Source organism: Planococcus citri, chromosome 1 (assembly GCF_950023065.1).
Source record: "Planococcus citri chromosome 1, ihPlaCitr1.1, whole genome shotgun sequence".
In the NCBI taxonomy this organism is placed as follows: Eukaryota; Metazoa; Arthropoda; class Insecta; order Hemiptera; family Pseudococcidae; genus Planococcus; species Planococcus citri.
The window spans coordinates 15044348-15061875 of record NC_088677.1 but is presented as its reverse complement, the minus strand read 5'-3'; the positions used below and the strand labels follow the sequence as shown (position 1 = coordinate 15061875).

The 17528-nt window shown below is 34.0% G+C and overlaps 1 protein-coding gene across 2 annotated transcripts in view; it reads right to left on the bottom strand.

Annotated features, from left to right (window-relative positions):
- LOC135847977 (uncharacterized) overlaps window positions 1-17528 on the bottom strand; it is a 746225-nt gene that overhangs the window by 52067 nt on the left and 676630 nt on the right. For both annotated transcript variants that reach the window (XM_065367729.1, XM_065367736.1), the window contains one exon: window positions 393-484. In XM_065367729.1, the coding sequence (XP_065223801.1) occupies window positions 393-484 (92 nt within the window). The remainder of the gene's footprint in view (window positions 1-392; window positions 485-17528) is intronic.

Genomic DNA, 17528 nt, shown 5'->3' with positions numbered 1-17528 from the left:
TAATTTTTTGAAATCCAAAAATTGAAAATATAATCCGGGCAAGCGAAATTTTGATTATTAATCAAGTTTCAAACCACACGCTTTCCAAAAATCGTATTTCCGTCCGACTCGAGATCTACCCCTTGCTCAAGTGGTTTCCTTAATTTTAAATCATAATCTCAATAACCTGTTCTTCATAAGAGGAAAAATGAGGCAATGCTGAGACTGAATATGTTCGTAAATTTACGAAATACTAAGATGCACAGTCTTACATAAAACTCTATGACTTACATTTGAAAACAAATACTGAACGAATTCTTTCAAAGGCTATTCTTGTGTGTGCTCTCAGTCTCTTGTACATATGTATACTTTAAAATCTCGAGTGAAAATCATTATAGGTACTTAGTACTTACCGATACTTTCGAGGAAGGCTGATCGATAAATATTATCTCTGATTCTTCTCCATCTAACGACACGCAGACTGATTTTTCACCAAAGTCTTCGTCTGTGAACAATGAAATAATCACTCGAAATAATTATAAATTCGAATAAATTTCACAACGATAATAACAGACTGAAAAAAACAAATCGAAGAATAATCAATAAGGAAGCATTTTGATAAAATATGTAGCTTCCCATATTAGATGCGCAGAAGTCGTAAATTTGATGAAGTCAGATACGTAATATTTTAGGTTGGAATAGTGCAGTAAGTAAAGCAATCTTAATATACCGCGAATTTATGTTTTGATTCAATCATGATAACATTTTTGGAAAAAAGTCAAAATTCACTATTTTTCGTACCAAATCCAAAAGTCATTTAAAAACCAACTCCCATAAAAAAAAAACTTTCACTTATTTTGGTCTCTTCGAAGTCTCCAGCGTGATTTAATTTCGATCTTCTCAGAAGATGAAGAAATCAATTTGGGCATCTCAAAATCGAGTTGTGGCTTATTCTCGACCTGTTTAAAGGTTTTATTCACAGTTGAGGTGAATTCCAGGCAGAAACCTCGAAAGCGTTTTTTTTTCAATAATTTTTCAGTCGAGTAGGTATGTTACCTAGCTATACCTATCAGAGAAATTCTTGAGAAAAAAATGAACTCGAGATATCCTTCTGGAAATCGAGTCATCAAATAAGTACACAAACTCGCTAAACAGGTAAAGAATAAGCCACTAACTCGATTATTAGCAGCTCGAATTGATTTTCATGGCTCTGGAGAAATTTTAAAATTCTGGAGAGTTCGAGAATTACGCTGGAGAGGGAGACTCCGGAACGGCTGGAAATAGTGGAATTTGGCTCAGGATAGTTGGTATTAGTTCCAACATTAATCGTTATCATTTTTACTGGATGATTATATCGTTTTTTTTTTGTTTTTTTTTTAAGCATATAAATCACCGAAAATTACAAAGGATTTCTCAAAAATTTGCAAACTTTTTGTTTTGCCAACCATGACTTAAAAAAAATGTTTGAAAACATTTTTTTTTTTTAATACATAATATATTGATTGCAAGAGAGTTTCAGCTTACCCATTACATTTCTTTTAGATCTAATAGTGTCCAAATCAACCCATATTTCTAAAAACATTCATCCCATCGAATCAGAATATAAACAGATCCATTTAGATCGCTTCAGAGTTGATACAAATCTCCAATGCCATTTGAAATTCATTCAACTAGGAACTCAATTATCCCAATGAACTCATTCAAACCTGTCATTTTCATCACCTACTAGTAGGTAAATTCAACGTATTCGTATTTCAAAGACCACAAAACCCAAAAACACAAATAAATAAATAGCACACGTCGAGAAAATACACACCTACAAAACTTCCCAGCAACCACTACACACACACGCATCAAAAGAACAAAAACAGTATATGGGACAAGCACACGGAAACTCGCGCCAAATTAGCAAACGATGTTTTACGACCAACTGTTATTAGTGTTTTTCAATGTTGAACGTTATGTTTTTTTTTTAAATTCATTTTTTTACGACGACCACGACCTCAGCATCAACCCATCTTATACAAGACACTAACTCCCGCGAGTAATAATTTTTCACCCCTGTGGTTTTACCTACCTGAGTCCTGCAAAACACCATGAATCACCCAGAAACTTTTTACTCATTTCCCAAACACAATAAAAATTTCCCTTTTATAGTTCATTATTCAAACATTTACTCGCAACAAATACGTCGTCGTGACGAGGATCAAAATATTACTTGTTTACTTTTCGCCAACGGTGCGCGGTGTTGAAAAAAAAAAAGAAAGGAAAGGGACCGAGAGTGAGAGAACGAGAGAGAGAGAAAAAGAAAACACATTTGAATAACAAAAACATCCAAATGATTGATGAACAGCACCGTCAACAAAAAGAGCGCCGAAAAAAAGTGGGTACACGCTTGCTGAGAAAATACGTTAAATACCACGTTTTTCGACCAAACAATTAATTATCGGACAGTAAGTAGGTACATGTGTTTTAAAACTTGTAAACGGCCGCCATTGAACAATAATACCAGTGAACATTTTTACACCTCGAGTGTAATATGTTTGATTATATCTTCGTGGAAAATAATAAGCCAGCCACTAAATAGCTTGAAATGTCCAAAAACGTTCTGTTGAGAGCACATACTATCTCCCCCCCCCACCATTCAAAGTCAGGGACAGCTCTGGCTATAAAATATTTTCAGGGCGAATTTGAAACTTACAATCAGAACAAAGACCATTCCAAATTTTATTAGAAACAGAACATCGAAGTCGACAAAAAATTTTCCATTTTATTTCAGAAAAAACCTCTTCACCCCCCCCCCCAATAAGAGCTCCTTTACATGGAACACCTAAAAAAGAAACACGACAAAATACGTAAAAAGAAAAAAGTGTGAATTTTAAACGTATTACGAGTACAGTAGACTCTCAATTATCCGACTCCGAATTATCCGACTTTCGGGTTATCCGGTACAAATTTATCCGACTTACATTTCGCATTATCCGACCCACCAAGGTCGGATAATCCAAAAAACCCCTAATTTTTGATTTTGGAGTGTAAATAATGATGCAGTATGCAGCATTTTGTATTCTAACGGTGTTATTTTCCTTGAAATTGATCCAACTTATCTCAAAAAATTATAATTTGAGTCAGTATTTCATTGTCTTTTATGTACTAAAGTACATTATTTTTGTTTATTCATCATTTTTTTAAATTTTTTGTTCCTGCTTTGAGCCAAAGCTTGATTTTCTGAATAAAAATTTGTCTTCTCAAGCTTATGCACTTAATTTCTACGCTAAAAACATCCATTTCGGATTATCCGACTTTTTTGGTATCCGACCCACCTTACCCCCCCGATTAGGTCGGATAATCGGGAGTCTACTGTAATTAAAAATATTCAGTAATAACAGTATCAAGTTTCACAAATAATAGGTACCTATTGTACTCGTATCTATAATTGGATTGAAAATGTAGGCAAGCTGTCATGAAAAAGTTGAACGAATGTGTCAATTGCAGAAGAGTTGACAGTGGTCTGTTTCTCATACCTGATCTTCCTCCTTGTCCTTCTGAATGAGTCTCAAAAGTTACTCCTTTCTCTGATGTTGGTGTCGTTTACTTTGGTCCTTATTATAAAATTCTTCATTGTTATTTTCATCTGTTTAACTGTCTGAGCTATTCATCTTGAACTTGTCAAAAGAATGAAAGCTACAGATTTTTTAATCATTTTTCGTTGTTTATTGCGGAGAGAAACATGCCTAAAAAGATCATTTCTGATGATGTGGCACAGGTTAAAAAAATGTAAATTGTTCATTGATCACATTTGGAGAGAGAATTAAAGAGGAGCAACAAATTTGTTTGCTTCCTGCTCAAAAATAATATCAAATTCAAATGGAAGTTTATTCTCAAAAATGCTCCCTGGATCAAGATGGGAGGCATCAACGTTTAATTTTATATCTGAAAAAATGTATCAAAAAATCAGTCTCTGGCATGCTCAATTTTGAAAACTTGAAAACAATGTTTAAAAAATTGAAAATGTATTGAACTCAAGGCCTCTCACATGTGTCTGGTGATCTCAAAGATGTTATTACTCTAGCTCATTTCATTTGGAATTGAAGTACCTAATTGTAAGTAAAATTTTAGTGGACAATGAATTGGGTGTTGTTAATACAAGATCTGACTTATCCAGCCTTTTGAATTCTTGTAAAAAAGTTCTACAGTCATTTTGGGTCATATGGTATAAACATTAACTATTGCTATCCAATTAATTTACAATGCAGAGAAATGTTGTTTGTTGTGTACCTAGAGTTAGTGAAGCAGTATTGGGGTAGAAGATGACTTACCAGGAAAATGGAAATAGGGTGTTATTGATCAACTTGATATTAGTAAAGAAAGATCATTGACCTTTTATTCTTCTTATCTAGACTGCTGAATATTCCAATGGGGCATGGGCATAACGCAAATATTTGATGCAAACTTGCAAACCTTCCAAATTGAGTTTTTAAAGAATTTAATAGCACCCTCAACATGCGATTGCCCAACCCCGTGTATAATTGTGTGTGGAAGGTGATAACTGATAACTTTCACATCTGATTATACACAGGGTAAGGTAAGAGATGATTTCACGAAATGAGCAGAAGCATTCTTTAAAAACTCGATATCTAAGGTTCGCATCAAAACGTTCTAATGGAATAGCAGTCTGGATAAGAAGAATAATAAAAGGTTGCTGATAAGATAAAGATGGATATTTTGTTCAGCTTTATTTTGTGTCTCACTGGGAATGTCACAATTTGTGAATTATAAAAAATAAAAATGTTTAGTACGCTTGTTATATTTATGAGTAGCATATCCATCGAATGCTTCAAGGACCACCCAGTTACTGTCAGAGTATGCACCCAGAAGGAGTAACAGCTTCAATCCTGATCTATCAACCAAACATCGACCAGTAATAAAAGCCCTGTAAATAACCCATTAAAATGCCCTACCTCAAGCTGTAAATAACTATAGTTAGATTTTTTTCAAAACCTATGCATATCCTAAATATATTCTTCTCAAAACCATAACCTTAAACTAATTTAGTGCGGGCTTCTTTCTTGTATTATAATTTATTTTTTGTATTATAATGCTGTACATATTTGCAAAGTAGAACAAGTTAACTAATCATACCAATTTTCCTACATTTTTCAGCCTAAAATAATTAGCCATATCTAGTATTGTACTCTTAAGTCCAATGTGAGAGGCTGGTGTGAAGCCCTTAGCAAGTGCACCAGCCTCCTCGCAAATGTCCCCCCATATCCGAAACTCATGTAATGCAAAGGGGAGAGCAACACTTGTTGACCCCCCCTAGGCACCAAATTCTGCTCCCTAAAATCCTTTTCCCAAGACGGGTTGGGGGACTCCAACTACCTGATAGGCATGCGTGAGTAACGAAGCCTGGTGGGGTGATTGTGTCCTTGGCAACCGCCTAAGGGGTATGGGTCATGGTGGACAACCCGTCTTTCCCCTTCCCCTCCCCCTCTTCCCACATCTTAGATCTAGGATTAGGGATAAATTGAGATAATACGCCATCTGTTAGCAGAATCAAAAAGCTGAAACTGGTTCGAGCGTCTATAGAGGTCAACACTGAGGAGCTCAGAGTCTCTAAACTACCCGGCTAGCTCCAAGGTGCTTGTGTAGATGTCACTAGAAAGCAACGGGAAACTACTAGTGGAAGCTCGAAACAACGTCGATTCCCCAGAATAATCGCAGTGGCAATAGGCATTCATCTCGCCCTGTTACGGTACCACAAAAATGCGATTTCCAATGTCCTGTAAAGGACAAGGAACCACGACGACGACGACACTTTGTTTAGATTCAGTCTTAGATTTAAGATGTAAATAAATTTGTTTATTTGAAAAAAAACCCCGGCACCTTGTGTGTCGGGGAACCAAAAAAAAAAAAAAAATTCCCCGATCCCAACACAGGCCAATTATATGGGAAATTAAGGCAGTCATCAGCCCAATTAAATGTGATAACCCACCTCCAAGATTCAATTTCAAAAGGGCCAAATATACTAGAAAATTATGAACTCTTCAATGAAATTGTTTTTAAAAAAACTCAAAAGGTCATATTCCAAGGGGAGCAAGAAAGAAGTAGGGTAAATGTGCCCAAGTTTGCACACTTCCCAAGATTGCGCAGTAATGATTTCTCAGAACCAGTGAAAGTTGCAACATTGACAACACCCTTACTATAGAGAAGAATCAAAATGACCATACTTAATGTGTTTTGGTGATAGTAGCACAAAGTGCAGTCAATTGGCGAGCAAAAACTTTTTTTGCCTAGATTTTCAACTCTTAATTAATTTTTACACTTTGTGGAGAAATTTTAAAATTTTGGAGAAATTGAAAATCATGCTGGAGGCTCTATAGTAAGACCAGAAATTGAGAATTATTTGGGTGGATTTATGATGCAGGAGTGTAGGTATACACTTCATCCACTAAATACTGCTGAAAAAATTTCAATAAAAATGGACAAAGCACGTTTTGGAACATTATTTTTTTTTTTTAATTTTTAGTGAATTGGCTATTTAGGTGAGTTTAACACCTCATTTTGGTAGGTGATGATGTAGGAATGTGAGTTAATACTTCATCTACCAGGTACCGCTGAAAACCCAACTTCGATAAAAATGGACAAAGCGAGTTTCGGAATATCACTAAACGTAAAAACTTGAGAATTTTAATTTTTTGAGTAAGTAATTTTTTTTGTTTCTTGAAAGGGGGCTCAAGTGCCACTTTTTCATCGCGTAATGGAAACGAAACTATCGAACAGTGCTTATCTGATAAAAACAGACTGTAATAGGTATTCAAGTTTAAAACGTAAAAAACACAAACATTTTTAATTTTTTACTAAGATTTTTCTTATTTTTTGAAAATTGGGAGGCTTTTGGGCACGACTTGATTTCAAGTTGACGGAAATCCAAAATTAATGAACATGAAATTCTCGCATGAAACCCCGGAACTGGGGTCTCAAATAATTTTACGAGTACCTATTATTGATTTGAAATATGATTCAAAATTAATTATCTACTCGTAGAAATAAAGCATAGGTACGTATACGTATTTTTATAAATTTTAAAATTAGTGTTCTAAGTTTAAAAGTTGAATTTCAATTTTGATTTTGTAGGGGGAGATTAATGCACACGTGATGATTAAAGCATGTAAACCCTACTTGAAAAGGTTATTCACGACAGTCTCAAGTAGGAACTAATTTAGCCATATTCCTGGGTTCTAATCAGGGGACTAATTAATTATGAATCTCACCTTCCACTACCAGGACCCCCTCGAACCAGAGAATTCCACTTAGGGGTCCAGCCCTATATACGAGAGCGGGTATGAGTCAGGATAATAATTAATATTTCGCAAATAAATTTACTCAACATTACCTATCATCTAAGTGAGGGACCCACCCCAGGTATAATCATAGGACGAATTTAGATGTGTAGGATCGTATGTATATAAAGAAATAGAAACACAAATGAACTTCAAAACTGTTTATAATTACTTCATCACGTAGAGAAAAGATCAACATTCGTTGGTATCTCAAGAAACGTAATTATAATTGAAGTTAAAACAAGAATTACTACATTCATAGCCTATTCTTGTGGATTTGGGGAAAAGGAAAGTATTTGTTATAAAAACTAAGAAAATAAATGATAAATACCTTGGAATTGGGAAAGACAATATAAATACCATTCCAACACCAGAATGATAATTAAAATTTGCTGTTTGGTGTTGTATAGGTATGTACTTCCGGAATAGTACACACTACTATTGACTCAAAATAAATAGAATAAATGGGGAAAAATCCGAGCCATAGGAAAATAATCCCTCGTGAGCATCATCTCTGTGCTAGTTTCAGTACATTCGAATCAATAGAATCAATGCACTGGTCTAGACCTCACACTTCCCTGTCAGTCCAAGCTCGTAGTCTTGGAGCTGACCAGGTCAGGTGGCAGTAGAATGAATACTGAAGTTCTTAGAAACTAGCTTGAGAGAGCTCAATGATGAAAATATGAATATGGGACGAGCTGCGGATGCAGCGGCTGCGCGCGATGGTGCGCTGTGATTGGCTGGATATTAGGTCATATTTCGCGGAATTACCCCTTTCTATGGTAAGGCTCGCGGCGCGGATATTCGCGTCAGATTGGGTAATACAGCAATACTTTTTATCCCAGCTAAGTGGTATAAAAAGCATGATTTTTCTCCCTCTACAATTTTAAGTGATATTTCAAAGTTGATTTTGATTCGAATCATACGTAAAATTAATTTTAATTTTAAAAATTACCAATTATCTGATTTCAATTTTCAAATTTTTCACTTGTTTTCAATTTCAATTTCAAAATTTTGTGATTTCCTACCTCAAAAATTCTAAATTGCGGTACGTAAACGTATACATAAAAACCTCTAATTTTCTCAAAACAATTACAAACTTCATTTTATTTAGAATTTATCCACGAGAAAGACCCCATTCGTCGCAAAAACGTCGGACAAGAGACGCGAATGACGAGTTGAGAAATAATTCAAACCAACCGCTGTTTCGGGGTCATAAAAAGTTTAAAGTTTTTAAATTACTCAGAATTGGTAATTTGGGTCCGACTCTTTGGTTACTCTCTGCACACCAACAAACATAAAGAATGTAACGAAGGGAGCGTGAAAAAAAAAACTTGCTAAAAAGCTGCGACGATGTTGGATGCTCGATGCTGGCACTAAGTAAAAACAATTCCCAAAAGTCGTCGAATAAACAAACCGAAATTTTCATGCGAATGTTTACACGAGACATTTGCATAAAAAGAACACATTTTAATATTCTAATTCGACGAACTGCGTTTTAGGTTACGCGTCTCACGACATATCCTGTCGACTTGATTTCACTTCCCTTGTTACTTTTTTTTCCTTCTTCGAGTTCGAGAGTGACATGACAGAAGGAAAGAGCATAGGAGCACTTCGACGAATATAAATAAAACAATTTTCGCCAGAGTATAGAGCAGATTTCACGTCAATGAGTCGATTTCTATTCATTGCAGTTGCGTCGTCGTCGTACGCATAATAGTGTAAGTATACCCTTTGATAAAAATGTATTCAATTTATCGTATTCAGACTTTGTATTGTAGGTTTGTAGTTTGTAGTTACGTTTAGTATAAACGTAAGTGATTCTGATACGATTTCGTTGTTTTAAAACTAAACGACTGCAGATTCGAGTTGGAAAATCGAGAGAATTGTCGAGTAGAAAATCGATGATGTGGACATTGGGAATGGGATCCTTTCGTTTGGAAATTTTTATAGATACAGGATGTTTTTAGTGTGAAGTGAACGAGAAGTCAGTCTTGATAACATTTTCCAATACCAATCGAGGTACCTATTTTCTCGAGTATCTACTTATCTTTTTTTCGTTTCTAATTCTGAAATAAATCACGTAGATACCTAAGTTTTTATGAATTTACTCAACTGGACGAATTTTAAAATGATTACCTAGCTCTGCAGGTAGATATTCTACGCATATAAATTATTTGGCACCCACTTTTAAACAATAAACACGCGAATACCTACTTCAGTAGTTAAGAAAACAGTCCCTATTAAATGGAAATGTTTGAAAAAAGCTCCAACTTGAAAAACAAAGTTTTAAAAATTACGAGCATTTAATTACTTAATCAAAGGTGCATACGAAAAAACTGCATTTTTTTCATGCCTCGCACTGCTTACACTTTTTGTAATAATTTTCATTGATTTTGACATTCTAATTGCTTTCGTGACTTGATACTGCGAGCCTTGATGAGAACTAGGCCAAAGAATACGATAAGTTTTAATTAAAAAGTTCACCGCGAACAAGGGATCGAGTTCGAGTTTTTCAACTTTGAAAAAAATCTACGACGGTTTTTTTTTCGTAGGTGCCCGAATTATTACGTGATAATTTCACGATTTTCGGTTCAATTTTTCGTCTTACTTTTTTCCCCCTTTACGTTTTTTTTAATTTAAATTTAAAAGTTGTTCGGTTTGTGGGTTTCCGCTAGAATTCATTTCGTATAATTTTTTAATTTTCTTAATTTTTTAATCTTTTTATCGCGTTGGTTGATTAACAATTAAAATGACGATATTTGAAAAAAATTATTTTATTAAGTGGATTTAAGGTGAGTTGAGGTGAGATTAGAAGTACATATAATAATTGCTACTGATATTTTTAATCGGATTTGAAAAATTAAGTACCCAGAAAAGTTACCTATCTGTTATGGAAAGGTTTTGAGCACATTTTCATACATTTTCAAATGAATTCCCCCCCCCCTCCCAAAAAACCAGTGGGTCATTCCACGCTAATCGGCGGATTTTTGCACGAGAGGTCTTCGATTCTTTACTCGTACTTTGAAAGAGTAGGTATACGATGAATGATGTCAAAATCAGTGTTGCCACTCTCAAAACCCTAAAAAAAACGATTTAAAAACTTATAATTTAAATATAAGCACGATGTCCTTGAGTAAAAATTCTGAAAAAATTCTCAGTTTTAGTCCTTTTCATGTAGAATAACATGTCAAAAAATTGGACTCGATTTTTTTTTTCGTTTTCGGGAAAAAAAATTTCAAGTTTGGGACTTATTGCAAAAATACCATCAGAAACCTAAAAAATGAAAAATTTTGCATTTTTGAGATATTTTACCAATCTGTAGAAGTAGATGAACATTTGAAAAAAAATTTCTCTTCCTCACAACCAGACAAACCATCTCGACTTTCAATTAATCGTCAGTTTTAGGTCGTTTTAAACCAAGTCATAAAAATGATGTGAAAATCGATTCAAAATCACTCTAAATTTGTGAACCTATCGTAATCGATCTCGTTCTTCAATTTCGAAGTTGGATTGATTTTTTTGCCAATTTTTTGCTCAAATGAAAATAATATGTCATAAATCGATTTAAAATTGTTGCAAAATTGTAGTGTAGGTAGGTATTATATCTACGAGTAATTGATAACTTTTTAAATCAGAACTTGGATCCATTTTTCATCGATTCTTTGTCAAAATGATAAGACGATGAAAACTTGATTTGAAATATTTATTGATTTTGCCTTGAAAATAGACAATAATTTAGCACATAAAAGTTGAAGTTGATTTTAAGCCGATTATCACTCACAAATGAAAATGGCGTGAAAATTGATTTAAAATTAATACCTATATATTTGTGCTGTTGTAATCAAACGTTTTTTCAAGTTCAAAAACTTGAATCAATTTTTCATAGATTTTTTGATGAATTGAAAATAGTCAAAACTTGACACAAAATATTCATCAATTTTTTTTTTAAACTAAAATTTTTTCTGCACATAGAAGTTGAAATTGATTTTGACTAATTTTTGCTGAGAAATGAAATGGTATGAAAATTTACGGTTTATTTACAGCACAGAAGTAGTAAAAGTAGACCAAAAATTGATGAAAAATAGACATCAATTATCCATCGCTGACATCAATTAACTACTCGCAGATAAAGTGTGTAGCAAAAACTATGAGTAGTTTTTCAAAAAACTTTAATGTTGGAGAAAAAAAGTGTTATAACATTTCGCTTCGTTTCTAAAGGGTCATCTCGACCCAATTTTCGAGTCGCACAGTGGGCCACAGACCCTCCCAAAAACGGCGATAATTCGGATTCAACCCTCATCGATGTGCATTCCGTCGAATAATACGTTTTCAAGGTCGTAGAATTCGAATCTGCACTCATTTTTTTTGTAGGGGTGGGGGGTGAGGTGTGGGGAGTGGGCAAATTTTGAATGTTGCTTATATTATCGTGTAATATATCAATTTATATGTTTTCGAGGTTGTAGAGTTCGAATCTGGAGTTATTTTTTCGGTAGGGGTGAGGGGAGGGGGGGATTTCGAATTTCGCCTACACAAAAAAATAAGTGCAGATTCGAATTCTACGACCTCGAAAACATATCAATCAACATATTAAACAATAATATAGGCGAAATTCGAAATTCCCCCCTCCCCTCACCCCTACCGAAAAAATAACTCCAGATTCGAACTCTACGACCTCGAAAACATATGTGTATATCGATACATTACATGATAATATAAGCAATATTTGAAATTTTCCCACTCCTCACGCCTCACCCCCCACCCCTACAAAAAAATCAAGTGCAGATTCGAATTCTACGACCTCGAAAACATATCAATCGACATATTACACAATAATATAAGCAAAATTTGAAATTCTCTCCTCCCCGCACCTCATCCCCGCCCCTACAAAAAAAAATAAGTGTAAATCGAATTTTATACGACCTCGAAAACGTATTATTCGACGTATTGCACATCGATGAGGGTTGAATTCGAATTATCGCCATTTTTGAAGGGGTCTGTGGCCCACTGTGAGTCGTGGGAGAGTCGAGGTGCGGGGATTTTCCCATCAAATCATTTTAAATATTGATTCACACATAATATAATTATGTATTTGCATAAAATATGCACTGGAGAATATGAAGAGCGATTTTATGAAGATTTAAGGTCGTTTTTCATAAGCTCGACACAATTGATTAGAAAAAAAGTGTCGACAGAAAGTCCTCAAAACCATCGACACAGATATTGAGTCAATTTTGCATCAAATCACAAAAACCTGTTGAAAAATCAACTAATAAACTACACACACTCTTCAAATTATCGACCAAAAATATGTGGCGATGTCTCAATATGAAATATGCTTGATGGCAAATTTGGGTCGGTAATGTTTGAGACCAGGTAGATTTTATTCCGAAAAAAAATGACGAAAAGGAAATTTATTGGTTCAAATTCGACTTAAAATTTGAGCCAACTCGACCCTACCAATTTTTTTTTCAACATTATGTCGAGGTGGTTTGTATTTGTCAAAAGCCATACGAAAAGTCGTGAGTTATCCCCAGAGACGTGACGGATTGATGTGTCTGGAAGGGGGGAGGAGAGGGAGGGATGTGACATGTGATGAGACTGAAATTTTTCCATGCATTTATACATATACCAATTATTATCGCAATGTTTTTAATCCTATCTAATCGGTGTTTTTCCGAAGAAAAAAAAATCCCAACAAATTTTTGGCACTATTTCAGCTATAAAAAAATTCAAATAACTCGTGCAATCGAAAATCCCAACCGAGAAAGATAAATGATTCTCGTGCGTTGTACAATGATAATCAGCGTCAAGTCGATCCCTCTTTCCCTTATCCTCTACCAAAGTTCTAAATTATTCAACTTAGCGTCTTACAAACGCTTGTAATGAGAAAAAATTTCATTCAAAACACACTCCAAAGAGTCATAGTACTGAAAAAAATGCAGAAAAAAATTATTTGGCTTTACGCCATCGCATCGGCGCAGCTACGAGTATTTATGCACGATGAGAAATTACGAGGAGGTAAAAAAAAAAAGAAAAAGAAAAAAAATATTGTACGAGTAAAATTGTAATTTAGCGTAGAAAATTCATAGTGTAAAAGTTGGAAATCTAACGAAGTATATTGTTTACAAACGGTTGAATAGTTTTAAAACAGATTTTACCCAGTTGGGTGATTTATTTAGCATCGAGTAGGTACTACGCCTCTTTAAACGCCACTATGCGAATAATTTGACAGAACAACGGGTGCATTTTGTTGTTTGTATCGGTATGACGTCGTTTTATTGTTACTCCTGCTCGAGTAATCGCTTGCTAAAGTCGATTGATGTTTTTAAATCGATTAATATGCATAAGCAGCATTATACCTATCAACTGGGTGTGGATAAAGTATCCTTGAAATACTCACTTAACGACATAAAATGATACGTAAAATACCATTTTCAAATTTTTTTATAACCTACGAGACACGAATCCGAAGCTGTGGGATAGTTTTGGTACAATTGTTCATCGTTCAAACGTCAAATTAGCGCGGTTACACTATCAGATTTTGAAAAGCTTTACGACGACGAATACATGAACGAGATAAATGCCTAAAATGCGGTGCTATATGAGTAGATATATATACTCGTATGCCCGCGAAAGCTCGAAACTCGTAGCTCGAGTCGAGAGCAGCCCCCGACGACGAGAGATCTGGTTGATTCTCGCAGCATAATATAATTTGTCGTAGCTTTTATTGTCGCTTAATGGTACTTATTACGTTTAGAAAAGTGTATACTATATATAGGTACTTTAGTAAGCTCTGCCAGACAGCTCGGCAATCTCTTTTGATGGCGGTGTATAGGCCATTCGTATACGTTGGTAATATAATTTACTCGTATCAGGCGAATTTTACACACGCTATGTATATGTATACCATACCTAGTTACCTCAGCTACTCGTAAATTGGTGAAATAACGCGAGAAAGTGAAATTAATTTTATACGTATAACGTACTATATACATCTACATCTACATCTACAACATACACATGCAAAACTGCGAAAACTTCGCGTATATGGTAGCTCATGCCTCGAAGCTTTTTCGTGTGCTTTCACATTCCTCGTCTTTCCTCTCTTCGGCCTCATCGTACATTCAATTTACCCCCATTTCTCTCAATTTTACCAGTGTAATTTTCTATAAACGAGCAAATGGACGAATGTTTGGCGTTTTTTTCATTGTGTAATACGTATCCATTACCTCTTTCACATCGATACATTACACTACACGTATATGTGTACCAAAAAGCCCAGCGAAAACAACCCGCCGCGATAACGTGAATAATTCATACGATGTACGTGAGTATACCACATCACACCCCAGCATACCTCTCTTTTCCTCTATGACGTGTATATGGAGAATTTTCCACATAGGTATCTAGATTTAGATGTATGTACTACGAGCTGTATAGTCATAATATATTTCAATTGAGACTGCATATTTAAACGTAGGTACGTATAGGTAGGTAGTATGCGATAATATGTACTATGTCCCGGGAAAAAATGTTTAGATCAAATTTGATCAAAATACAGGTATCTAATTTGATCAAAAAAATGTCTCTATCAAAATAGATCAACGTTAATTAGTTTTTATAAAAATTGATATAATAAGATCTATTTTGATAGAGACATTTTTTTGATCAAATTAGATACCTGTAGCAACTTTGATCAAGTTTGATCAAATGTAATGATTTTTTTTTAAAATAGCCATATTTAACCAGTAAAAATGCTTAATGACTGCGAAAATGTAATGTCTGCTTAAAATGAGACGTTGGTTACAAAATTTTCATCAAAAAAGCGAAAATTTGAAAAAAAAATTCGTGACCTGGTCTGGGGATCGATCCAGAGACCTCTCACTTCCCAGTCGTTGTCCTTAACCATTGAGCTACCCCGTTGCTTGAAAGTTAAGGGGCATCCGGAGTATATAATCTCCTGTTGTGGGTCTGGACTTATAAAAAATTCACTCATGCTCATTGAACTAGAGCAAATTTCAACGATTTTCAAAGATTTACCTAATTTATCAACCTCAGAACATTTTTTCAAACGCAAATATACGTTTTTATACATGCTGATTGTGATAGTTTTTTTTTAGAACAGAATGAAACAAAAATATTTTTTGAAACTGTACCTATTAGGTGTATCAGATAGGTATGCATGATTATTTAGCATGACACATGAATTGAATGCATAACCTATCCACATACACAATACAACTTCTTTTTCAATTTTTTTTTCGCAAAAATTAATTAGGAAAAAAAAGGGTTTGATCAAAGATGATTAATTTTGATTAAAGTCTTTACATAGTTTGATCAAATTTGGTCAATATTAATAAGAAGCTTGTCATAATTTGATGACATTTTATTGAATTAGATCAAGTTATATCAGGTGCATGCAATGATCTGAGTGTTGTTTGATCTAACTTGATAAGGTTGGTTGAAACAGTTGTATCACATTCGATAAAATTTGATCAAATTAGGTAACATGATTAACATAATGATATCACTTTTGATCTAAATTTATCAAAAAACGCTGGGAGCAGTAGATCTTCTTAGATATGATTTAATCTAGGTTGGTCTAATTTCATAACATTTGATCAAACTTGATTGGGTTAGTCAAATCAAATATATCATTTTTGATATGACTTGATCAAATTAGATCTAAATTGATCAAACAACGCTAGGACCAGTATATCTTTCTTGATACAACTTGATAAAATTTCATAACATTTGATCTAATTCAATAAGGTTAGTGGAAACAGTTATATCAAACTTGATCAAAATTGATCAAATTAAGTAATTCGTAATATCAAACTTGATCTAAATTGATCAAAGAAGGGTGAGACCAGTATATCTACCTTGATATAATTTAATCTAGGTTGATAAACTTTCATGCAACTGTACCAAGAGTTCTATCAATATATGTAGATCAACTTTTATCAAACTGTATCAAAATTTCTATCAAAATTGATTTACTTTTATCAAACTACATCAAGATTTTTGTCAAAATCGACCTGTTTTGATCAAATTTTATCTAGACATTTTTTCCCGGGTAGATAATGCATAAATGCATACTCGAAATGCTCCAACAAATACAACAAACACTTGATAAATGAGGCGAATGCAGTTCTATCATATGGCTCACAATGTATTGACATCTATTAATCATATTACTTCAACACGATGCCTAGCACGATATTGTGATAGGTACCTAGATAGGTATCATGAATCTGAATGTGTGAATGAGAACTGATGCTCGTATTTTATTCGGTATATAGCGATGAAAATATAGGTATCTCGTGTAGCAAGGGTACCTACTGTTTAGTTTAAAAACTGAAAACATCGAAACCAATTACTTAATCTATCCCTGCGACAAAGAAATTGGAAATTTTTTCGTCTAATTAACCATCTCATAGCTCAAAGCTATCGCGTATCTGGGTAACTGTACCGAAAAAGGCTAAATGAAAGTATTGTATGTCAAAGGCCGTCGCTGTTGTGAAAAATGTCGATTTTTCTCTCGAATTATTAGGCTTTGTATACCTTTTGTTTCGTCGTAGATGTTACGGTGGCGTTTTCTGCAGAAAATATGCTTTTGTTCGACATTTTGATGAAAATTGATTCAAAAGTTTAAAAATGTGGGACTTTTTGATTTACCATTCTTATCACTGAGAAAAATGTATAGTATAAATTACAATAAATTTATAGTAAACGTGTTCCAGTTTTGGAATTATAGTTAGTCGAAATTACTATAATTATAATAAAAAATACTATAATATAGTAAATCTAACCATATGTATAGTATTTCATTTACTATAGTTATAGTAATTTCGACTATAATGCCAAAACTGGAGCACGTTTACTATAAATTATGATACTTATACTATAAAAATTTTTCTCAGTGTAGGTAGATGAAAAACAAAATTTTCATTTTATTTTTTCATTGGGGGGGGGGGAGGCAGGTCCATACAAAGTACTATTAAAAATTATGGAAATTAGCGTCATAATTGTAATTTATTAATAACAACGTAATTACCTGTAATTCTTAATCAAAACAGGTTCGATAATTTTATTCGTGAAGCCAACTGGTTTTATTCTAAATTGTGACTTTTCTCATTCTAATTTCATTAATTTCAACTTTATAATGCTACATTATTGTTAGTCATGTTTTTTCTGGTATCC